This window comes from Camelina sativa, chromosome 14 (genome assembly GCF_030686135.1).
Source record: "Camelina sativa cultivar CO46 ecotype springtype chromosome 14, ASM3068613v1".
In the NCBI taxonomy this organism is placed as follows: Eukaryota; Viridiplantae; Streptophyta; class Magnoliopsida; order Brassicales; family Brassicaceae; genus Camelina; species Camelina sativa.
In genome coordinates, this window is record NC_141893.1 from 21,098,918 (window position 1) to 21,125,190 (window position 26,273).

The 26,273-nt window shown below is 35.2% G+C and overlaps 2 protein-coding genes across 2 annotated transcripts; one reads left to right on the plus strand and one right to left on the minus strand.

Moving 5' to 3' along the window:
• The first annotated feature begins 19,542 nt into the window (after positions 1-19,542).
• Positions 19,543-20,736, plus strand: LOC147928470 (uncharacterized). The gene has a single exon (XM_087486165.1). It carries the CDS (start codon positions 19,543-19,545, stop codon positions 20,734-20,736), a length of 1,194 nt encoding a protein of 397 aa, XP_087342291.1.
• A 4,051-nt stretch (positions 20,737-24,787) lies between these two features.
• Positions 24,788-25,981, minus strand: LOC147928471 (uncharacterized). Its single transcript, XM_087486166.1, has one exon. It carries the CDS (start codon positions 25,979-25,981, stop codon positions 24,788-24,790), a length of 1,194 nt encoding a protein of 397 aa, XP_087342292.1.
• Positions 25,982-26,273: the final 292 nt, after the last annotated feature.

Below are 26,273 nucleotides of genomic sequence, written 5' to 3' on the forward strand. Positions count from 1 at the left end.
GACCCTAGAAACAGTAACAATGCTGTTTACTGCTTCGAATCAATGTTTTCTTGGTTTTAGCCTGTTTCGGGACAAAATGGGTAAAAGTGGTGTCTAAACACTCCAAATTCAACCCGAACTCTTGTAATTAGTCAAATGCATTGGATTGTTTCATATTTTGACCCTATAAAGAGTAACATAGATGTTTACTGCTTCGAATCATTGTTTTCTTGGTTTTAGCCTCTTTCGGGATAAAATGGGTAAACCTGGTGTCTAAACACTCCAAATCCAACCCGAACTTTTATAATTAGTTAAAAGAATTGGATTGTCAAACATTCTGACCCTAGAAACAGTAACAAAACTGTTTACTGCTTCGAATCAATGTTTTCTTGGTTTTAGCCTGTTTGGGGACAAAATAGGTAAAAGTGGTGTCTAAACATTCCAAATTCAACCCGAACTCTTATAATTAGTCAAATGTATTGGATAGTTACATATTTTGACCCTATAAAGAGTAACATAACTGTTTACTGCTTCAAATCAATGTTTTCTCGGTTTTAGCCTCTTTCGGGACAAAATGGGTAAAAGTGGTGTCTAAACACTCCAAATTTAACCCAAACCTTTATAATTAGTCAAAAGAATTGGATTGTTACATATTTTGACCCAAGAAAGAGTAACATAGCTGTGTAATGCTTCGAAACAATGTTTTCTCTCGGTTTTAGCCTGTTTTCTTGGTTTAAGCCTGTTTTGGGATAAAACGGGCTTAAGTGTTGTCTAAACACTCCAAATTCATCCCGAACTCATACAATTAGTCAAATGCATTGGACTGTCACAGATTCTGACCCTAGAAACAGTAACAATGCTGTTTACTGCTTCGAATCAATGTTTTCTTGGTTTTAGCCTGTTTCGGGACAAAATGGGTAAAAGTGGTGTCTAAACACTCCAAATTCAACCCGAACTCTTATAATTAGTCAAATGCATTGGATTGTTACATATTTTGACCCTATAAAGAGTAACATAGATGTTTACTGCTTCAAATCAATGTTTTCTCGGTTTTAGCCTCTTTCGGGATAAAATGGGTAAACCTTGTGTCTAAACACTCCAAATCCAACCCGAACTTTTATAATTAGTTAAAAGAATTGGATTGTCAAACATTCTGACCCTAGAAACAGTAACAAAACTGTTTACTGCTTCGAATCAATGTTTTCTTGGTTTTAGCCTGTTTGGGGACAAAATAGGTAAAAGTGGTGTCTAAACATTCCAAATTCAACCCGAACTCTTATAATTAGTCAAATGTATTGGATAGTTACATATTTTGACCCTATAAAGAGTAACATAACTGTTTACTGCTTCAAATCAATGTTTTCTCGGTGTTAGCCTCTTTCGGGACAAAATGGGTAAAAGTGGTGTCTAAACACTCCAAATTTAACCCAAACCTTTATAATTAGTCAAAAGAATTGGATTGTTACATATTTTGACCCAAGAAAGAGTAACATAGCTGTGTAATGCTTCGAAACAATGTTTTCTCTCGGTTTTAACCTGTTTTCTTGGTTTAAGCCTGTTTTGGGATAAAACGAGTTTAAGTGTTGTCTAAACACTCCAAATTCATCCCGAACTCATCCAATTAGTCAAATGCATTGTATTGTCACAGATTCTGACCCTAGAAACAGTAACAAAGCTGTTTACTGCTTCGAATGAATGTATTCTTGGTTTTAGCCTGTTTCGGGACAAAATGGGTAAAAGTGGTGTCTAAACACTCCAAATTCAACCCGAACTCTTATAATTAGTCAAATGCATTGGATTGTTACATATTTTGACCCTATAAAGAGTAACATAGATGTTTACTGCTTCAAATCAATGTTTTCTCGGTTTTAGCCTCTTTCGGGATAAAATGGGTAAACCTGGTGTCTAAACACTCCAAATCCAACCCGAACTTTTATATAAAAGAATTGGATTGTCAAACATTCTGACCCTAGAAACAGTAACAAAACTGTTTACTGCTTCGAATCAATGTTTTCTTGGTTTTAGCCTGTTTCGGGACAAAATAGGTAAAAGTGGTGTCTAAACACTCCAAATTCAACCCGAACTCTTATAATTAGTCATATGTATTGGATAGTTACATATTTTGACCCTATAAAGAGTAACATAACTGTTTACTGCTTCAAATCAATGTTTTCTCGGTCTTAGCCTCTTTCGGGACAAAATGGGTAAAAGTGGTGTCTAAACACTCCAAATTTAACCCAAACCTTTATAATTAGTCAAAAGAATTGGATTGTTACATATTTTGACCCAAGAAAGAATAACATAGCTGTGTACTGCTTCGAAACAATGTTTTCTCTCGGTTTTAGCCTGTTTTCTTGGTTTAAGCCTGTTTTGGGATAAAACGGGCTTAAGTGTTGTCTAAACACTCCAAATTCATCCCGAACTCATCCAATTAGTCAAATGCATTGTATTGTCACAGATTCTGACCCTAGAAACAGTAACAATGCTGTTTACTGCTTCGAATCAATGTTTTCTTGGTTTTAGCCTGTTTCGGGACAAAATGGGTAAAAGTGGTGTCTAAACACTCCAAATTCAACCCGAACTCTTATAATTAGTCAAATGCATTGGATTGTTACATATTTTGACCCTATAAAGAGTAACATAGATGTTTACTGCTTCAAATCAATGTTTTCTCGGTTTTAGCCTCTTTCGGGATAAAATGGGTAAACCTGGTGTCTAAACACTCCAAATCCAACCCAAACTTTTATAATTAGTTAAAAGAATTGGATTGTCAAACATTCTGACCCTAGAAACAGTAACAAAACTGTTTACTGCTTCGAATCAATGTTTTCTTGGTTTTAGCCTGTTTCGGGACAAAATAGGTAAAAGTGGTGTCTAAACACTCCAAATTCAACCCGAACTCTTATAATTAGTCATATGTATTGGATAGTTACATATTTTGACCCTATAAAGAGTAACATAACTGTTTACTGCTTCAAATCAATGTTTTCTCGGTGTTAGCCTCTTTCGGGACAAAATGGGTAAAAGTGGTGTCTAAACACTCCAAATTTAACCCAAACCTTTATAATTAGTCAAAAGAATTGGATTGTTACATATTTTGACCAAAGAAAGAATAACATAGCTGTGTACTGCTTCGAAACAATGTTTTCTCTCGGTTTTAGCCTGTTTTCTTGGTTTAAGCCTGTTTTGGGATAAAACGGGCTTAAGTGTTGTCTAAACACTCCAAATTCATCCCGAACTCATACAATTAGTCAAATGCATTGGACTGTCACAGTTTCTGACCCTAGAAACAGTAACAATGCTGTTTACTGCTTCGAATCAATGTTTTCTTGGTTTTAGCCTGTTTCGGGACAAAATGGGTAAAAGTGGTGTCTAAACACTCCAAATTCAACCCGAACTCTTGTAATTAGTCAAATGCATTGGATTGTTTCATATTTTGACCCTATAAAGAGTAACATAGATGTTTACTGCTTCGAATCATTGTTTTCTTGGTTTTAGCCTCTTTCGGGATAAAATGGGTAAACCTGGTGTCTAAACACTCCAAATCCAACCCGAACTTTTATAATTAGTTAAAAGAATTGGATTGTCAAACATTCTGACCCTAGAAACAGTAACAAAACTGTTTACTGCTTCGAATCAATGTTTTCTTGGTTTTAGCCTGTTTGGGGACAAAATAGGTAAAAGTGGTGTCTAAACATTCCAAATTCAACCCGAACTCTTATAATTAGTCAAATGTATTGGATAGTTACATATTTTGACCCTATAAAGAGTAACATAACTGTTTACTGCTTCAAATCAATGTTTTCTCGGTGTTAGCCTCTTTCGGGACAAAATGGGTAAAAGTGGTGTCTAAACACTCCAAATTTAACCCAAACCTTTATAATTAGTCAAAAGAATTGGATTGTTACATATTTTGACCAAAGAAAGAATAACATAGCTGTGTACTGCTTCGAAACAATGTTTTCTCTCGGTTTTAACCTGTTTTCTTGGTTTAAGCCTGTTTTGGGATAAAACGAGTTTAAGTGTTGTCTAAACACTCCAAATTCATCCCGAACTCATATAATTAGTCAAATGCATTGTATTGTCACAGATTCTGACCCTAGAAACAGTAACAATGCTGTTTACTGCTTCGAATCAATGTTTTCTTGGTTTTAGCCTGTTTCGGGACAAAATGGGTAAAAGTGGTGTCTAAACACTCCAAATTCAACCCGAACTCTTGTAATTAGTCAAATGCATTGGATTGTTTCATATTTTGACCCTATAAAGAGTAACATAGATGTTTACTGCTTCGAATCATTGTTTTCTTGGTTTTAGCCTCTTTCGGGATAAAATGGGTAAACCTGGTGTCTAAACACTCCAAATCCAACCCGAACTTTTATAATTAGTTAAAAGAATTGGATTGTCAAACATTCTGACCCTAGAAACAGTAACAAAACTGTTTACTGCTTCGAATCAATGTTTTCTTGGTTTTAGCCTGTTTGGGGACAAAATAGGTAAAAGTGGTGTCTAAACATTCCAAATTCAACCCGAACTCTTATAATTAGTCAAATGTATTGGATAGTTACATATTTTGACCCTATAAAGAGTAACATAACTGTTTACTGCTTCAAATCAATGTTTTCTCGGTGTTAGCCTCTTTCGGGACAAAATGGGTAAAAGTGGTGTCTAAACACTCCAAATTTAACCCAAACCTTTATAATTAGTCAAAAGAATTGGATTGTTACATATTTTGACCCAAGAAAGAGTAACATAGCTGTGTAATGCTTCTAAACAATGTTTTCTCTCGGTTTTAACCTGTTTTCTTGGTTTAAGCCTGTTTTGGGATAAAACGAGTTTAAGTGTTGTCTAAACACTCCAAATTCATCCCGAACTCATATAATTAGTCAAATGCATTGTATTGTCACAGATTCTGACCCTAGAAACAGTAACAATGCTGTTTACTGCTTCGAATCAATGTTTTCTTGGTTTTAGCCTGTTTCGGGACAAAATGGGTAAAAGTGGTGTCTAAACACTCCAAATTCAACCCGAACTCTTGTAATTAGTCAAATGCATTGGATTGTTTCATATTTTGACCCTATAAAGAGTAACATAGATGTTTACTGCTTCGAATCATTGTTTTCTTGGTTTTAGCCTCTTTCGGGATAAAATGGGTAAACCTGGTGTCTAAACACTCCAAATCCAACCCGAACTTTTATAATTAGTTAAAAGAATTGGATTGTCAAACATTCTGACCCTAGAAACAGTAACAAAACTGTTTACTGCTTCGAATCAATGTTTTCTTGGTTTTAGCCTGTTTGGGGACAAAATAGGTAAAAGTGGTGTCTAAACATTCCAAATTCAACCCGAACTCTTATAATTAGTCAAATGTATTGGATAGTTACATATTTTGACCCTATAAAGAGTAACATAACTGTTTACTGCTTCAAATCAATGTTTTCTCGGTGTTAGCCTCTTTCGGGACAAAATGGGTAAAAGTGGTGTCTAAACACTCCAAATTTAACCCAAACCTTTATAATTAGTCAAAAGAATTGGATTGTTACATATTTTGACCCAAGAAAGAATAACATAGCTGTGTACTGCTTCGAAACAATGTTTTCTCTCGGTTTTAGCCTGTTTTCTTGGTTTAAGCCTGTTTTGGGATAAAACGGGCTTAAGTGTTGTCTAAACACTCCAAATTCATCCCGAACTCATACAATTAGTCAAATGCATTGGACTGTCACAGTTTCTGACCCTAGAAACAGTAACAATGCTGTTTACTGCTTCGAATCAATGTTTTCTTGGTTTTAGCCTGTTTCGGGACAAAATGGGTAAAAGTGGTGTCTAAACACTCCAAATTCAACCCGAACTCTTGTAATTAGTCAAATGCATTGGATTGTTTCATATTTTGACCCTATAAAGAGTAACATAGATGTTTACTGCTTCGAATCATTGTTTTCTTGGTTTTAGCCTCTTTCGGGATAAAATGGGTAAACCTGGTGTCTAAACACTCCAAATCCAACCCGAACTTTTATAATTAGTTAAAAGAATTGGATTGTCAAACATTCTGACCCTAGAAACAGTAACAAAACTGTTTACTGCTTCGAATCAATGTTTTCTTGGTTTTAGCCTGTTTGGGGACAAAATAGGTAAAAGTGGTGTCTAAACATTCCAAATTCAACCCGAACTCTTATAATTAGTCAAATGTATTGGATAGTTACATATTTTGACCCTATAAAGAGTAACATAACTGTTTACTGCTTCAAATCAATGTTTTCTCGGTGTTAGCCTCTTTCGGGACAAAATGGGTAAAAGTGGTGTCTAAACACTCCAAATTTAACCCAAACCTTTATAATTAGTCAAAAGAATTGGATTGTTACATATTTTGACCCAAGAAAGAGTAACATAGCTGTGTAATGCTTCTAAACAATGTTTTCTCTCGGTTTTAACCTGTTTTCTTGGTTTAAGCCTGTTTTGGGATAAAACGAGTTTAAGTGTTGTCTAAACACTCCAAATTCATCCCGAACTCATATAATTAGTCAAATGCATTGTATTGTCACAGATTCTGACCCTAGAAACAGTAACAATGCTGTTTACTGCTTCGAATCAATGTTTTCTTGGTTTTAGCCTGTTTCGGGACAAAATGGGTAAAAGTGGTGTCTAAACACTCCAAATTCAACCCGAACTCTTGTAATTAGTCAAATGCATTGGATTGTTTCATATTTTGACCCTATAAAGAGTAACATAGATGTTTACTGCTTCGAATCATTGTTTTCTTGGTTTTAGCCTCTTTCGGGATAAAATGGGTAAACCTGGTGTCTAAACACTCCAAATCCAACCCGAACTTTTATAATTAGTTAAAAGAATTGGATTGTCAAACATTCTGACCCTAGAAACAGTAACAAAACTGTTTACTGCTTCGAATCAATGTTTTCTTGGTTTTAGCCTGTTTGGGGACAAAATAGGTAAAAGTGGTGTCTAAACATTCCAAATTCAACCCGAACTCTTATAATTAGTCAAATGTATTGGATAGTTACATATTTTGACCCTATAAAGAGTAACATAACTGTTTACTGCTTCAAATCAATGTTTTCTCGGTGTTAGCCTCTTTCGGGACAAAATGGGTAAAAGTGGTGTCTAAACACTCCAAATTTAACCCAAACCTTTATAATTAGTCAAAAGAATTGGATTGTTACATATTTTGACCCAAGAAAGAGTAACATAGCTGTGTAATGCTTCGAAACAATGTTTTCTCTCGGTTTTAACCTGTTTTCTTGGTTTAAGCCTGTTTTGGGATAAAACGAGTTTAAGTGTTGTCTAAACACTCCAAATTCATCCCGAACTCATCCAATTAGTCAAATGCATTGTATTGTCACAGATTCTGACCCTAGAAACAGTAACAAAGCTGTTTACTGCTTCGAATGAATGTATTCTTGGTTTTAGCCTGTTTCGGGACAAAATGGGTAAAAGTGGTGTCTAAACACTCCAAATTCAACCCGAACTCTTATAATTAGTCCAATGCATTGGATTGTTACATATTTTGACCCTATAAAGAGTAACATAGATGTTTACTGCTTCAAATCAATGTTTTCTCGGTTTTAGCCTCTTTCGGGATAAAATGGGTAAACCTGGTGTCTAAACACTCCAAATCCAACCCGAACTTTTATAATTAGTTAAAAGAATTGGATTGTCAAACATTCTGACCCTAGAAACAGTAACAAAACTGTTTACTGCTTCGAATCAATGTTTTCTTGGTTTTAGCCTGTTTCGGGACAAAATAGGTAAAAGTGGTGTCTAAACACTCCAAATTCAACCCGAACTCTTATAATTAGTCATATGTATTGGATAGTTACATATTTTGACCCTATAAAGAGTAACATAACTGTTTACTGCTTCAAATCAATGTTTTCTCGGTGTTAGCCTCTTTCGGGACAAAATGGGTAAAAGTGGTGTCTAAACACTCCAAATTTAACCCAAACCTTTATAATTAGTCAAAAGAATTGGATTGTTACATATTTTGACCCAAGAAAGAATAACATAGCTGTGTACTTCTTCGAAACAATGTTTTCTCTCGGTTTTAGCCTGTTTTCTTGGTTTAAGCCTGTTTTGGGATAAAACGGGCTTAAGTGTTGTCTAAACACTCCAAATTCATCCCGAACTCATACAATTAGTCAAATGCATTGGACTGTCACAGTTTCTGACCCTAGAAACAGTAACAATGCTGTTTACTGCTTCGAATCAATGTTTTCTTGGTTTTAGCCTGTTTCGGGACAAAATGGGTAAAAGTGGTGTCTAAACACTCCAAATTCAACCCGAACTCTTGTAATTAGTCAAATGCATTGGATTGTTACATATTTTGACCCTATAAAGAGTAACATAGATGTTTACTGCTTCGAATCATTTTTTTCTTGGTTTTAGCCTCTTTCCGGACAAAATGGGTAAAAGTGGTGTCTAAACACTCCAAATTTAACCCAAACCTTCATAATTAGTCAAAAGAATTGGATTGTTACATATTTTGACCCTAGAAAGAGTAACATAGCTGTGTACTGCTTCGAAACAATGTTTTCTCTCGGTTTTAGTCTGTTTTCTTGGTTTAAGCCTGTTTTGGGATAAAACGAGTTTAAGTGTTGTCTAAACACTCCAAATTCATCCCGAACTCATATAATTAGTCAAATGCATTGTATTGTCACAGATTCTGACCCTAGAAACAGTAACAATGCTGTTTACTGCTTCGAATCAATGTTTTCTTGGTTTTAGCCTGTTTCGGGACAAAATGGGTAAAAGTGGTGTCTAAACACTCCAAATTCAACCCGAACTCTTATAATTAGTCAAATGCATTGGATTGTTACATATTTTGACCCTATAAAGAGTAACATAGATGTTTACTGCTTCAAATCAATGTTTTCTCGGTTTTAGCCTCTTTCGGGATAAAATGGGTAAACCTGGTGTCTAAACACTCCAAATCCAACCCGAACTTTTATAATTAGTTAAAAGAATTGGATTGTCAAACATTCTGACCCTAGAAACAGTAACAAAACTGTTTACTGCTTCGAATCAATGTTTTCTTGGTTTTAGCCTGTTTCGGGACAAAATAGGTAAAAGTGGTGTCTAAACACTCCAAATTCAACCCGAACTCTTATAATTAGTCATATGTATTGGATAGTTACATATTTTGACCCTATAAAGAGTAACATAACTGTTTACTGCTTCAAATCAATGTTTTCTCGGTGTTAGCCTCTTTCGGGACAAAATGGGTAAAAGTGGTGTCTAAACACTCCAAATTTAACCCAAACCTTTATAATTAGTCAAAAGAATTGGATTGTTACATATTTTGACCCAAGAAAGAATAACATAGCTGTGTACTGCTTCGAAACAATGTTTTCTCTCGGTTTTAGCCTGTTTTCTTGGTTTAAGCCTGTTTTGGGATAAAACGGGCTTAAGTGTTGTCTAAACACTCCAAATTCATCCCGAACTCATACAATTAGTCAAATGCATTGGACTGTCACAGTTTCTGACCCTAGAAACAGTAACAATGCTGTTTACTGCTTCGAATCAATGTTTTCTTGGTTTTAGCCTGTTTCGGGACAAAATGGGTAAAAGTGGTGTCTAAACACTCCAAATTCAACCCGAACTCTTGTAATTAGTCAAATGCATTGGATTGTTTCATATTTTGACCCTATAAAGAGTAACATAGATGTTTACTGCTTCGAATCATTGTTTTCTTGGTTTTAGCCTCTTTCGGGATAAAATGGGTAAACCTGGTGTCTAAACACTCCAAATCCAACCCGAACTTTTATAATTAGTTAAAAGAATTGGATTGTCAAACATTCTGACCCTAGAAACAGTAACAAAACTGTTTACTGCTTCGAATCAATGTTTTCTCTCGGTTTTAGCCTGTTTTCTTGGTTTAAGCCTGTTTTGGGATAAAACGGGCTTAACTGTTGTCTAAACACTCCAAATTCATCCCGAACTCATACAATTAGTCAAATGCATTGGACTGTCACAGATTCTGACCCTAGAAACAGTAACAATGCTGTTTACTGCTTCGAATCAATGTTTTCTTGGTTTTAGCCTGTTTCGGGACAAAATGGGTAAAAGTGGTGTCTAAACACTCCAAATTCAACCCGAACTCTTATAATTAGTCAAATGCATTGGATTGTTACATATTTTGACCCTATAAAGAGTAACATAGATGTTTACTGCTTCAAATCAATGTTTTCTCGGTTTTAGCCTCTTTCGGGATAAAATGGGTAAACCTGGTGTCTAAACACTCCAAATCCAACCCGAACTTTTATAATTAGTTAAAAGAATTGGATTGTCAAACATTCTGACCCTAGAAACAGTAACAAAACTGTTTACTGCTTCGAATCAATGTTTTCTTAGTTTTAGCCTGTTTCGGGACAAAATAGGTAAAATGGGTGTCTAAACACTCCAAATTCAACACGAACTCTTATAGTTAGTCAAATGTATTGGATAGTTACATATTTTGACCCTATAAAGAGTAACATAACTGTTTACTGCTTCGACTCAATGTTTTCTCGGTTTTAGCCTCTTTCGGGACAAAATTGGTGGTGTCTAAACACTCCAAATTCAACCCGAACTTTTATAATTAGTTAAAAGAATTGGATTGTTACATATTTTGACCCTACAAAGAGTAACGTAGCTGTGTACTGATTCGAATCAATGTTTTCTCTCGGTTTTAACCTGTTTTCTTGGTTTGAGCCTGTTTTGTGATAAAACGAGTTTAAGTGTTGTCTAAACACTCCAAATTCATCCCGAACTCATACAATTAGTCAAATGCATTGTATTGTCCCAGATTCTGACCTTAGAAACAGTAACAAAGCTGTTTACTGCTTCGAATGAATGTATTCTTGGTTTTAGCCTGTTTCGGGACAAAATGGGTAAAAGTGGTGTCTAAACACTCCAAATTCAACCCGAACTCTTATAATTAGTCAAATGCATTGGATTGTTACATATTTTGACCCTATAAAGAGTAACATAGATGTTTACTGCTTCAAATCAATGTTTTCTCGGTTTTAGCCTCTTTCGGGATAAAATGGGTAAACCTGGTGTCTAAACACTCCAAATCCAACCCAAACTTTTATAATTAGTTAAAAGAATTGGATTGTCAAACATTCTGACCCTAGAAAAAGTAACAAAACTGTTTACTGCTTCGAATCAATGTTTTCTTGGTTTTAGCCTGTTTCGGGACAAAATAGGTAAAAGTGGTGTCTAAACACTCCAAATTCAACCCGAACTCTTATAATTAGTCAAATGTATTGGATAGTTACATATTTTGACCCTATAAAGAGTAACATAACTGTTTACTGCTTCAAATCAATGTTTTCTCGGTGTTAGCCTCTTTCGGGACAAAATGGGTAAAAGTGGTGTCTAAACACTCCAAATTTAACCCAAACCTTTATAATTAGTCAAAAGAATTGGATTGTTACATATTTTGACCCAAGAAAGAGTAACATAGCTGTGTACTGCTTCGAAACAATGTTTTCTCTCGGTTTTAGCCTGTTTTCTTGGTTTAAGCCTGTTTTGGGATAAAACGGGCTTAAGTGTTGTCTAAACACTCCAAATTCATCCCGAACTCATACAATTAGTCAAATGCATTGGACTGTCACAGTTTCTGACCCTAGAAACAGTAACAATGCTGTTTACTGCTTCGAATCAATGTTTTCTTGGTTTTAGCCTGTTTCGGGACAAAATGGCTAAAAGTGGTGTCTAAACACTCCAAATTCAACCCGAACTCTTATAATTAGTCAAATGCATTGGATTGTTACATATTTTGACCCTATAAAGAGTAACATAGATGTTTACTGCTTCAAATCAATGTTTTCTCGGTTTTAGCCTCTTTCGGGATAAAATGGGTAAACCTGGTGTCTAAACACTCCAAATCCAACCCGAACTTTTATAATTAGTTAAAAAAATTGGATTGTCAAACATTCTGACCCTAGAAACAGTAACAAAACTGTTTACTGCTTCGAATCAATGTTTTCTTAGTTTTAGCCTGTTTCGGGACAAAATAGGTAAAATGGGTGTCTAAACACTCCAAATTCAACACGAACTCTTATAGTTAGTCAAATGTATTGGATAGTTACATATTTTGACCCTATAAAGAGTAACATAACTGTTTACTGCTTCGAATCAATGTTTTCTCGGTTTTAGCCTCTTTCGGGACAAAATTGGTGGTGTCTAAACACTCCAAATTCAACCCGAACTTTTATAATTAGTTAAAAGAATTGGATTGTTACATATTTTGACCCTACAAAGAGTAACGTAGCTGTGTACTGATTCGAATCAATGTTTTCTCTCGGTTTTAACCTGTTTTCTTGGTTTGAGCCTGTTTTGTGATAAAACGAGTTTAAGTGTTGTCTAAACACTCCAAATTCATCCCGAACTCATACAATTAGTCAAATGCATTGTATTGTCCCAGATTCTGACCCTAGAAACAGTAACAAAGCTGTTTACTGCTTCGAATGAATGTATTCTTGGTTTTAGCCTGTTTCGGGACAAAATGGGTAAAAGTGGTGTCTAAACACTCCAAATTCAACCCGAACTCTTATAATTAGTCAAATGTATTGGATTGTTACATATTTTGACCCTATAAAGAGTAACATAGATGTTTACTGCTTCAAATCAATGTTTTCTCGGTTTTAGCCTCTTTCGGGATAAAATGGGTAAACCTGGTGTCTAAACACTCCAAATCCAACCCGAACTTTTATAATTAGTTAAAAGAATTGGATTGTCAAACATTCTGACCCTAGAAACAGTAACAAAACTGTTTACTGCTTCGAATCAATGTTTTCTTGGTTTTAGCCTGTTTCGGGACAAAATAGGTAAAAGTGGTGTCTAAACACTCCAAATTCAACCCGAACTCTTATAATTTGTCAAATGTATTGGATAGTTACATATTTTGACCCTATAAAGAGTAACATAACTGTTTACTGCTTCAAATCAATGTTTTCTCGGTGTTAGCCTCTTTCGGGACAAAATGGGTAAAAGTGGTGTCTAAACACTCCAAATTTAACCCAAACCTTTATAATTAGTCAAAAGAATTGGATTGTTACATATTTTGACCCAAGAAAGAGTAACATAGCTGTGTACTGCTTCGAAACAATGTTTTCTCTCGGTTTTAGCCTGTTTTCTTGGTTTAAGCCTGTTTTGGGATAAAACGGGCTTAAGTGTTGTCTAAACACTCCAAATTCATCCCGAACTCATACAATTAGTCAAATGCATTGGACTGTCACAGTTTCTGACTCTAGAAACAGTAACAATGCTGTTTACTGCTTCGAATCAATGTTTTCTTGGTTTTAGCCTGTTTCGGGACAAAATGGGTAAAAGTGGTGTCTAAACACTCCAAATTCAACCCGAACTCTTGTAATTAGTCAAATGCATTGGATTGTTACATATTTTGACCCTATAAAGAGTAACATAGATGTTTACTGCTTCGAATCATTGTTTTCTCGGTTTTAGCCTCTTTCCGGACAAAATGGGTAAAAGTGGTGTCTAAACACTCCAAATTTAACCCAAACCTTCATAATTAGTCAAAAGAATTGGATTGTTACATATTTTGACCCTAGAAAGAGTAACATAGCTGTGTAATGCTTCGAAACAATGTTTTCTCTCGGTTTTAGCCTGTTTTCTTGGTTTAAGCCTGTTTTGGGATAAAACGAGTTTAAGTGTTGTCTAAACACTCCAAATTCATCCCGAACTCATACAATTAGTCAAATGCATTGTATTGTCACAGATTCTGACCCTAGAAACAGTAACAATGCTGTTTACTGCTTCGAATCAATGTTTTCTTGGTTTTAGCCTGTTTCGGGACAAAATGGGTAAAAGTGGTGTCTAAACACTCCAAATTCAACCCGAACTCTTGTAATTAGTCAAATGCATTGGATTGTTACATATTTTGACCCTATAAAGAGTAACATAGATGTTTACTGCTTCGAATCATTGTTTTCTTGGTTTTAGCCTCTTTCGGGATAAAATGGGTAAACCTGGTGTCTAAACACTCCAAATCCAACCCGAACTTTTATAATTAGTTAAAAGAATTGGATTGTCAAACATTCTGACCCTAGAAACAGTAACAAAACTGTTTACTGCTTCGAATCAATGTTTTCTTGGTTTTAGCCTGTTTGGGGACAAAATAGGTAAAAGTGGTGTCTAAACATTCCAAATTCAACCCGAACTCTTATAATTAGTCAAATGTATTGGACTGTCACAGATTCTGACCCTAGAAACAGTAACAATGCTGTTTACTGCTTCGAATCAATGTTTTCTTGGTTTTAGCCTGTTTCGGGACAAAATGGGTAAAAGTGGTGTCTAAACACTCCAAATTCAACCCGAACTCTTATAATTAGTCAAATGTATTGGATTGTTACATATTTTGACCCTATAAAGAGTAACATAGATGTTTACTGCTTCAAATCAATGTTTTCTCGGTTTTAGCCTCTTTCGGGATAAAATGGGTAAACCTGGTGTCTAAACACTCCAAATCCAACCCGAACTTTTATAATTAGTTAAAAGAATTGGATTGTCAAACATTCTGACCCTAGAAACAGTAACAAAACTGTTTACTGCTTCGAATCAATGTTTTCTTGGTTTTAGCCTGTTTCGGGACAAAATAGGTAAAAGTGGTGTCTAAACACTCCAAATTCAACCCGAACTCTTATAATTTGTCAAATGTATTGGATAGTTACATATTTTGACCCTATAAAGAGTAACATAACTGTTTACTGCTTCAAATCAATGTTTTCTCGGTGTTAGCCTCTTTCGGGACAAAATGGGTAAAAGTGGTGTCTAAACACTCCAAATTTAACCCAAACCTTTATAATTAGTCAAAAGAATTGGATTGTTACATATTTTGACCCAAGAAAGAGTAACATAGCTGTGTACTGCTTCGAAACAATGTTTTCTCTCGGTTTTAGCCTGTTTTCTTGGTTTAAGCCTGTTTTGGGATAAAACGGGCTTAAGTGTTGTCTAAACACTCCAAATTCATCCCGAACTCATACAATTAGTCAAATGCATTGGACTGTCACAGTTTCTGACCCTAGAAACAGTAACAATGCTGTTTACTGCTTCGAATCAATGTTTTCTTGGTTTTAGCCTGTTTCGGGACAAAATGGGTAAAAGTGGTGTCTAAACACTCCAAATTCAACCCGAACTCTTGTAATTAGTCAAATGCATTGGATTGTTACATATTTTGACCCTATAAAGAGTAACATAGATGTTTACTGCTTCGAATCATTGTTTTCTCGGTTTTAGCCTCTTTCCGGACAAAATGGGTAAAAGTGGTGTCTAAACACTCCAAATTTAACCCAAACCTTCATAATTAGTCAAAAGAATTGGATTGTTACATATTTTGACCCTAGAAAGAGTAACATAGCTGTGTAATGCTTCGAAACAATGTTTTCTCTCGGTTTTAGCCTGTTTTCTTGGTTTAAGCCTGTTTTGGGATAAAACGAGTTTAAGTGTTGTCTAAACACTCCAAATTCATCCCGAACTCATACAATTAGTCAAATGCATTGTATTGTCACAGATTCTGACCCTAGAAACAGTAACAATGCTGTTTACTGCTTCGAATCAATGTTTTCTTGGTTTTAGCCTGTTTCGGGACAAAATGGGTAAAAGTGGTGTCTAAACACTCCAAATTCAACCCGAACTCTTGTAATTAGTCAAATGCATTGGATTGTTTCATATTTTGACCCTATAAAGAGTAACATAGATGTTTACTGCTTCGAATCATTGTTTTCTTGGTTTTAGCCTCTTTCGGGATAAAATGGGTAAACCTGGTGTCTAAACACTCCAAATCCAACCCGAACTTTTATAATTAGTTAAAAGAATTGGATTGTCAAACATTCTGACCCTAGAAACAGTAACAAAACTGTTTACTGCTTCGAATCAATGTTTTCTTAGTTTTAGCCTGTTTCGGGACAAAATAGGTAAAATGGGTGTCTAAACACTCCAAATTCAACACGAACTCTTATAGTTAGTCAAATGTATTGGATAGTTACATATTTTGACCCTATAAAGAGTAACATAACTGTTTACTGCTTCGAATCAATGTTTTCTCGGTTTTAGCCTCTTTCGGGACAAAATTGGTGGTGTCTAAACACTCCAAATTCAACCCGAACTTTTATAATTAGTTAAAAGAATTGGATTGTTACATATTTTGACCCTACAAAGAGTAACGTAGCTGTGTACTGATTCAAATCAATGTTTTCTCTCGGTTTTAACCTGTTTTCTTGGTTTGAGCCTGTTTTGTGATAAAACGAGTTTAAGTGTTGTCTAAACACTCCAAATTCATCCCGAACTCATACAATTAGTCAAATGCATTGTATTGTCCCAGATTCTGACCCTAGAAACAGTAACAAAGCTGTTTACTGCTTCGAATGAATGTATTCTTGGTTTTAGCCTGTTTCGGGACAAAATGGGTAAAAGTGGTGTCTAAACACTCCAAATTCAACCCGAACTCTTATAATTAGTCAAATGCATTGGATTGTTACATATTTTGACCCTATAAAGAGTAACATAGATGTTTACTGCTTCAAATCAATGTTTTCTCGGTTTTAGCCTCTTTCGGGATAAAATGGGTAAACCTGGTGTCTAAACACTCCAAATCCAACCCAAACTTTTATAATTAGTTAAAAGAATTGGATTGTCAAACATTCTGACCCTAGAAACAGTAACAAAACTGTTTACTGCTTCGAATCAATGTTTTCTTGGTTTTAGCCTGTTTCGGGACAAAATAGGTAAAAGTGGTGTCTAAACACTCCAAATTCAACCCGAACTCTTATAATTAGTCAAATGTATTGGATAGTTACATATTTTGACCCTATAAAGAGTAACATAACTGTTTACTGCTTCAAATCAATGTTTTCTCGGTGTTAGCCTCTTTCGGGACAAAATGGGTAAAAGTGGTGTCTAAACACTCCAAATTTAACCCAAACCTTTATAATTAGTCAAAAGAATTGGATTGTTACATATTTTGACCCAAGAAAGAGTAACATAGCTGTGTACTGCTTCGAAACAATGTTTTCTCTCGGTTTTAGCCTGTTTTCTTGGTTTAAGCCTGTTTTGGGATAAAACGGGCTTAAGTGTTGTCTAAACACTCCAAATTCATCCCGAACTCATACAATTAGTCAAATGCATTGGACTGTCACAGTTTCTGACCCTAGAAACAGTAACAATGCTGTTTACTGCTTCGAATCAATGTTTTCTTGGTTTTAGCCTGTTTCGGGACAAAATGGGTAAAAGTGGTGTCTAAACACTCCAAATTCAACCCGAACTCTTGTAATTAGTCAAATGCATTGGATTGTTACATATTTTGACCCTATAAAGAGTAACATAGATGTTTACTGCTTCGAATCATTGTTTTCTCGGTTTTAGCCTCTTTCCGGACAAAATGGGTAAAAGTGGTGTCTAAACACTCCAAATTTAACCCAAACCTTCATAATTAGTCAAAAGAATTGGATTGTTACATATTTTGACCCTAGAAAGAGTAACATAGCTGTGTAATGCTTCGAAACAATGTTTTCTCTCGGTTTTAGCCTGTTTTCTTGGTTTAAGCCTGTTTTGGGATAAAACGAGTTTAAGTGTTGTCTAAACACTCCAAATTCATCCCGAACTCATACAATTAGTCAAATGCATTGTATTGTCACAGATTCTGACCCTAGAAACAGTAACAATGCTGTTTACTGCTTCGAATCAATGTTTTCTTGGTTTTAGCCTGTTTCGGGACAAAATGGGTAAAAGTGGTGTCTAAACACTCCAAATTCAACCCGAACTCTTGTAATTAGTCAAATGCATTGGATTGTTACATATTTTGACCCTATAAAGAGTAACATAGATGTTTACTGCTTCGAATCATTGTTTTCTTGGTTTTAGCCTCTTTCGGGATAAAATGGGTAAACCTGGTGTCTAAACACTCCAAATCCAACCCGAACTTTTATAATTAGTTAAAAGAATTGGATTGTCAAACATTCTGACCCTAGAAACAGTAACAAAACTGTTTACTGCTTCGAATCAATGTTTTCTTGGTTTTAGCCTGTTTGGGGACAAAATAGGTAAAAGTGGTGTCTAAACATTCCAAATTCGACCCGAACTCTTATAATTAGTCAAATGTATTGGACTGTCACAGATTCTGACCCTAGAAACAGTAACAATGCTGTTTACTGCTTCGAATCAATGTTTTCTTGGTTTTAGCCTGTTTCGGGACAAAATGGGTAAAAGTGGTGTCTAAACACTCCAAATTCAACCCGAAATCTTATAATTAGTCAAATGTATTGGATTGTTACATATTTTGACCCTATAAAGAGTAACATAGATGTTTACTGCTTCAAATCAATGTTTTCTCGGTTTTAGCCTCTTTCGGGATAAAATGGGTAAACCTGGTGTCTAAACACTCCAAATCCAACCCGAACTTTTATAATTAGTTAAAAGAATTGGATTGTCAAACATTCTGACCCTAGAAACAGTAACAAAACTGTTTACTGCTTCGAATCAATGTTTTCTTGGTTTTAGCCTGTTTGGGGACAAAATAGGTAAAAGTGGTGTCTAAACATTCCAAATTCAACCCGAACTCTTATAATTAGTCAAATGTATTGGACTGTCACAGATTCTGACCCTAGAAACAGTAACAATGCTGTTTACTGCTTCGAATCAATGTTTTCTTGGTTGAATGTGTGACAGTCAAATGCATTTTACTAATAGTAAGATTTCGAAATGAATTTGGAGTGTTTAGACAACACTTAAACCCGTTTTATCCCGAAACAGGGTTAAACCGAAAAAACAGGCTAAAACCGAGAGAAAACATTGATTCGAAGAAGTAAATAGATATGTTAGTCTTTCTAGGGTCAAAATATGTAACAATCCAATGCATTTGACTTTTGATAAGAGTTCAGTTGAATTTGGAGTGTTTAGACACCAATTATACCCATTTTGTCCCGAAACAGGCTAAAACAAAGAAAACATTGATTAGAAGCAGTAAACAGCTTTGTTACTATTTCTAGGGTTAGAATGTGTGACAGTCAAATGCATATTGGATTGTAATATTTGTCTAGTTTGTTATCAAGACTCCATGGTCAAGTCTGCATACTAGTCTAGTCCAGGATATCAAGAAAAAGGTTATAACACTACCATGTCTAGTCATCCCACACCCCAATGCATTCATGATAGTAGAGACAGATGCATCAGAAATAGGTTACGGGGGGATCCTTAAACAGAAAATGCCAGAGTCAACCCAAGAGTCTATAGTTCGTTTCCACTAAGGAGTATGGCTTGGACCACAAAAGAATTACTCTACAGTTAAAAAAGAAGTTTTATCTATAGTAAACTGTATTTCTAAATTTCAAGATGATTTAATAAACAAAAAGTTTTTACTACGTGTCGATTGCAAATCGGCGAAAGAGATTTTACAAAAGGATGTTAAAAACTTAGTCTCTAAACAAATATTTGCTAGATGGCAAGCTATTTTATCTGTTTTTGATTTTGATATACAATATATAAAAGGGGAAAATAATTCTTTACCTGATTTTCTAACAAGGGAGTACTTACAGGGAAAATCTCAGGATCACCAAAATGAGTGAAACACAAAAGAAACCAATGAGTGCATCAGACTACGTCAAGAATCAACCACATTTACAAGGAAAGCAATTAACCACTAGCAACCAATTCTCTGCCTTGGCGGAATTTCCTCCTTTATCCTATGCAAAAGCCGTCAACCCCCAGCCACAAAAAATATCCAATCCATCCTCCTCACAAAAAACCATAGATCAAAAATCGTCCTACTTCCTTAAACCACAACGCCAACACCTTATTACAACCTCATTTACCAAACCAATATCCCTTAAAGATCTAACCCAATATACCAACCGCATATTTTACGAAGAAAGTCAATACCTTACCGATAACCTTACCAAAAACCGCACATTCTACGAATTCATTCTCGTAGACACCAAATCAGTAGAAATAACCCACCATACCGACAAGAATGACCCAAACCTTATTTCCTACTCCACCTGCAAAATCCTCAAAGTATGCAATCCCCAAGATCTCGGATTCATAAACCTGCACACCGCAAAAGAATTCTCCATCCCGGGGTTCCACATTCCAAGATTTACCTACATAGATTACCAGAAGGCCTTTTTCCACACCCTTTACTTACGAACCTATGATCACTCTTGGTTCCTCTCCTTTGACTTTCATTGCCCCAAGACAATACCAGGATGGTTCTATGAATGGTGGTACTGGTTTGGCCCAACCGATGACATATATCCACCCCAAATACCCAAGGTTTCACTACCCTACTACACTAAACACGAAAAACACCAACTCATCGGCCCTTTACCAAAGATAGCCTTCCACATCGATATGGGAATACCCTGGATACTATCTTGGCACTACAACCTTCTACCCTTCTTACCAGAGATGCCATATTCACTAGTCCGCGAATTCAGAATCAAATGGTGGGACAAATATAACCTCGACCGCTGCTCTTTATCCAACTTGGAGAAATGGATCCAGACACATCAACAAATAAAGCAATCCATAGCTACAGTATCCCGAGCATTACCACCTATTCAAACAAAAAATTCGCCACACAAACCACCAAGTCCTACAGAATCAACAACTTCGTCCTCCGGATCCAAGAAAAGTAAAGGCAAAGAAAAACTCAAGAAACTCCTCGAGACAATAGCTATGCAAATATCCTCCTCAGACGACGAAGATGATATAACACAAGACAACAATACGCAAGACGACGATCCATTCTAAAACATAAAAAAAAAAAAAAAAAAAAAAAAAAAAAAAAAAAAACGTGAAAATATCATGGTAGAGCTCTTTTATTATATCTTTAAGTTATGTGCTTGTAATATAAATACATATATATTCAGTATATAGTTTTGTAGAAGCTACCTCTTCCACCGACTCCATCAACACTCCAATTTTCAAGACAAGATGAAGACAAAAAGACAATTATGCAACAGCTCAACTATCAATACAAGACTTCAAGACCAAGAAATGAAGACTTCAGTATTATAACAAGACAAAGACTTCAATCAACAAAGGATTACTCATCTCTCGCAATGTCAAAAATAGGACACGTCGACAACAACTTACGCAACTTCACACAGCTTTGTATAAATAAGGAAGTGAGAGGAATAGGAGAGGGCAGAGTGTTTTTAGCGATCATTCACAAATTCCCTATACATCCTACTCTCCAATTTTCATAAGTTTGTTTTCAAAGTTTGTATCTTTACTCTTGTATTTTAACCAAGTTTAAATAAAGTAAGTTTAATCATCCCTCTTATCTATATTTTAAGTTAATTTGCTTTTTATCTTTGTGTTCTTGACATATTTGTAGACCTTCCTTTTTAATAAAGGCAAACAATTGACCATAGGTTATGGTATCCCATGGGATTGGTTGTCCTCCAGAATAATCTTTTAGTTTATTAATTAATCGTTCTGCGAAAAATGATGGTAATCCTGCGATGAACCGTTCTTTCCAGAAGGGTTGGTTGCAGTCGTGTCTTTGAAATATGTTGGTTACAAATATATCTTTATACCATTTAAAGTCCCCTAGTGTTGGACATCTAAGATTTGTTAAAATAAGTTTTTTACTTGTTAGTTCTTCCGAAGGGTTTCCTACAAAGTGCATGGTCATGGTGTGGAGTAATACTTCTACAGCATTTTGAACTTGGTCTTCTTCATAAAAACCATCTTCTCCTTCTACTCTTCTAGTTTCAGTATGGTTTAGAATAGAATTTTGAGTTTCTACGCCTAAAGCATTATCCCACCAAAATTTCAGGGCTCCATTGAAGCCCGAGATTAGCATGACACATGCTTGGTGGTCTGACATTCCTTTAGCTTTATAGGATAGGGTTGCCATCCCCATTTCTTGAAATAAATTCATCATTTCATATTCGGATCTACCATCTATATTCCATTCATATATGCCTTCTCCGTTGTAAAAGTTTGTTGAGGGAAATTTATGATGTTCTTCAAATAATAAGTCGGGTGGTGAGTGCCTTGGATAATATGGTTTTTTGGATGGTTGAAAGTTTCTTTTTATTCTATTTATTTCTCTATCGGTTTCAGATCGAATGTTTTCGTCAATATTATTTATCCCCTTGGCTTTATCTAGTCTATCCAGTCTAGTTGAAATTGATTTTAAAATTTCATTTTCAGGAAATTTAATGGATTTTGTTAATGGTTTGAAGAGAGGTGGTGAGATTGCAGTAAAGGGTGAAGATAACGGCTGAGAGTTTGTTGTTATGTTTTTTTCGTCCTTTTCTAGTTTGTTATCAAGATTATCTATTTGTCGTGAAATAGTATGTAATATTTGACTTTGATAATTATTTTGTTCATATACTATCTTAATGTCTGCCATATATATTGAATCTTTATCATCTCGGTTTGCCCCGGTTCTAAAAGGTGTAGCGATTACTTGTCTTTGGGGAGTGTGAATTTTGATGTCTTTCAAAGGTGGATGAACTGATTTGTGTATTTCTCCGTTAGTCATTTCCCATGTGTGGTACAATGTGGAACTAGTGTTTATTGATTCATTTTTATATGGGTAGCATATGTCATTTTCTAAGGCATATGTTTCAAACCATGTGAAAAATGGAATATTTACTTCTATATTTTCCATGTAGTTATACCATATTTCTCTAAAAGTTGTAAGTTTTTCTTTATTAAAAGCTTGAAAGTACCATTTTCTTTTATCCTTGTTTTTATCTGATAAGAATTCTTCTTTAAGGTAATCTTTGTCTATTGTAAATGTTTTTATGATAACATTTATTGATTTAAAATCTGAAGTTGTTGGGGAAGTAGGAAAGTTAGACGATCCCACTTCTGACTGTTGAACTGGTTCAGCTATTGGTGCTTGAAAAATAATAGGTTTTTTCCCTTGGCTTTTTGTTAAAATTTGTTCTACACTTTCCTCTGATTCAGTGCTAGCTTGGCCAGTTCTGTACTCAGAGAAAGATGAACGTGGGTGGAATGAACTAAATTTTAATGATGGTGGATCTCTGAAAGAACCGAAGTTTAATAATATTTTTCCATCATATTGTTCTGTTATACTCGTAATAGTTCTTTGTTCAAAATTTCTTGGTGGTTGAGTAATATTAATTTTCCATTGATCAGGAATTGTAATTTCTGTCCATTTTAATTGTTTAGGTGTATATGTAGAGGTTGGTGTGTCTTTACCATGTGCAGCCAATATTGTTGTTTCGCCTTTATCATCTTGCAATAAACATCGTGGGTTGAACTCAGATGTAGATTGCTTAAAGTAAATACGATACAACAACAAATAGCCATGTCTTTCTTGCTGAAATTTAATTTCAGGCAAGTGTACGTTTAAAACTAAAGTATTAAATATTGTAGGGTCATGTAAGCTTACTTGAAAATTTGGTGCACAATTAAAATATATAGCTCCGTTGCATAAATTTGATTGTACTGCCCCTAATAAGGAGTCTTCAAATTTTAAAAGTGTTTTATCTCTTAATAACATGAGTATTGGGGAATCAATCCCTGTTCTAGATAAAGGTTTGATTGCTAATTGTATTAGGCCAAAATGAATATAATTAAAGTTTTTTCTTTTATAGTTTTCTAAAGCCATAGAAGAAAGTAGTTTAATTTCTTCAAATTCATTTTGTAATGATAAAGTTTGTTCATGTTCTTTAATTGAATATGCAGTTCTAAAATCAAAAGTTCCTATTTGATATATATTTTGTGGATTAACATGCGGTAGTTGATCTTTTGATATTTCTTGATTAAAGGTTGTGATTTTTGACATAATTTCTCTTGAATTAATTGTTTTTTGAGATGTAGAAGATGATGCATGCTTAGACTTAAACAACTTCCTAACCGTAGATGCCATGTTTAAATTATACTTAATCTAATGCTAAAAATGCAAACTAACCGCTCTTATCGATGACGAAAGACGCATGGGCTTACCAACGGACTCACTGCCTTCTGGTCTTACGGCCTGGAACACCTACGCTATCAACGCTCCCGACAAGGTTCTGGTAGGTTGGTTTTTAACACTAGGCTTAGGTTTAAAATAAACATGTCGTCGTTTGGCTTGGATGTTTTAAGAAAAACATATATCATACTATAAGTCGAAATTCTTTTGGCTCTGATACCATCCGTTCTTTAACAAAACTCAGGATAAAATGCATAGTTCTTTAACAAAACCCAGGATAAAATATATAGATTATTTTTTCTAGATTGTAATATAACTAGAGTAAAACCAGTGTATAAATAAGCAAATTAACTTAAAATATAGATAAGAGGGATGATTAAACTTACTTTATTTAAACTTGGTTAAAATACAAGAGTAAAGATACAAACTTTGAAAACAAACTTATGAAAATTGGAGAGTAGGATGTATAGGGAATTTGTGAATGATCGCTAAAAACACTCTGCCCTCTCCTATTCCTCTCACTTCCTTATTTATACAAAGCTGTGTGAAGTTGCGTAAGTTGTTGTCGACGTGTCCTATTTTTGACATTGCGAGAGATGAGTAATCCTTTGTTGATTGAAGTCTTTGTCTTGTTATAATACTGAAGTCTTCATTTCTTGGTCTTGAAGTCTTGTATTGATAGTTGAGCTGTTGCATAATTGTCTTTTTGTCTTCATCTTGTCTTGAAAATTGGAGTGTTGATGGAGTCGGTGGAAGAGGTAGCTTCTACAAAACTATATACTGAATATATATGTATTTATATTACAAGCACATAACTTAAAGATATAATAAAAGAGCTCTACCATGATATTTTCACGTTTTTTTTTTTTTTTTTTTTTTTTTTTTTTTTTTTTTTATGTTTTAGAATGGATCGTCGTCTTGCGTATTGTTGTCTTGTGTTATATCATCTTCGTCGTCTGAGGAGGATATTTGCATAGCTATTGTCTCGAGGAGTTTCTTGAGTTTTTCTTTGCCTTTACTTTTCTTGGATCCGGAGGACGAAGTTGTTGATTCTGTAGGACTTGGTGGTTTGTGTGGCGAATTTTTTGTTTGAATAGGTGGTAATGCTCGGGATACTGTAGCTATGGATTGCTTTATTTGTTGATGTGTCTGGATCCATTTCTCCAAGTTGGATAAAGAGCAGCGGTCGAGGTTATATTTGTCCCACCATTTGATTCTGAATTCGCGGACTAGTGAATATGGCATCTCTGGTAAGAAGGGTAGAAGGTTGTAGTGCCAAGATAGTATCCAGGGTATTCCCATATCGATGTGGAAGGCTATCTTTGGTAAAGGGCCGATGAGTTGGTGTTTTTCGTGTTTAGTGTAGTAGGGTAGTGAAACCTTGGGTATTTGGGGTGGATATATGTCATCGGTTGGGCCAAACCAGTACCACCATTCGTAGAACCATCCTGGTATTGTCTTGGGGCAATGAAAGTCAAAGGAGAGGAACCAAGAGTGATCATAGGTTCGTAAGTAAAGGGTGTGGAAAAAGGCCTTCTGGTAATCTATGTAGGTAAATCTTGGAATGTGGAACCCCGGGATGGAGAATTCTTTTGCGGTGTGCAGGTTTATGAATCCGAGATCTTGGGGATTGCATACTTTGAGGATTTTGCAGGTGGAGTAGGAAATAAGGTTTGGGTCATTCTTGTCGGTATGGTGGGTTATTTCTACTGATTTGGTGTCTACGAGAATGAATTCGTAGAATGTGCGGTTTTTGGTAAGGTTATCGGTAAGGTATTGACTTTCTTCGTAAAATATGCGGTTGGTATATTGGGTTAGATCTTTAAGGGATATTGGTTTGGTAAATGAGGTTGTAATAAGGTGTTGGCGTTGTGGTTTAAGGAAGTAGGACGATTTTTGATCTATGGTTTTTTGTGAGGAGGATGGATTGGATATTTTTTGTGGCTGGGGGTTGACGGCTTTTGCATAGGATAAAGGAGGAAATTCCGCCAAGGCAGAGAATTGGTTGCTAGTGGTTAATTGCTTTCCTTGTAAATGTGGTTGATTCTTGACGTAGTCTGATGCACTCATTGGTTTCTTTTGTGTTTCACTCATTTTGGTGATCCTGAGATTTTCCCTGTAAGTACTCCCTTGTTAGAAAATCAGGTAAAGAATTATTTTCCCCTTTTATATATTGTATATCAAAATCAAAAACAGATAAAATAGCTTGCCATCTAGCAAATATTTGTTTAGAGACTAAGTTTTTAACATCCTTTTGTAAAATCTCTTTCGCCGATTTGCAATCGACACGTAGTAAAAACTTTTTGTTTATTAAATCATCTTGAAATTTAGAAATACAGTTTACTATAGATAAAACTTCTTTTTTAACTGTAGAGTAATTCTTTTG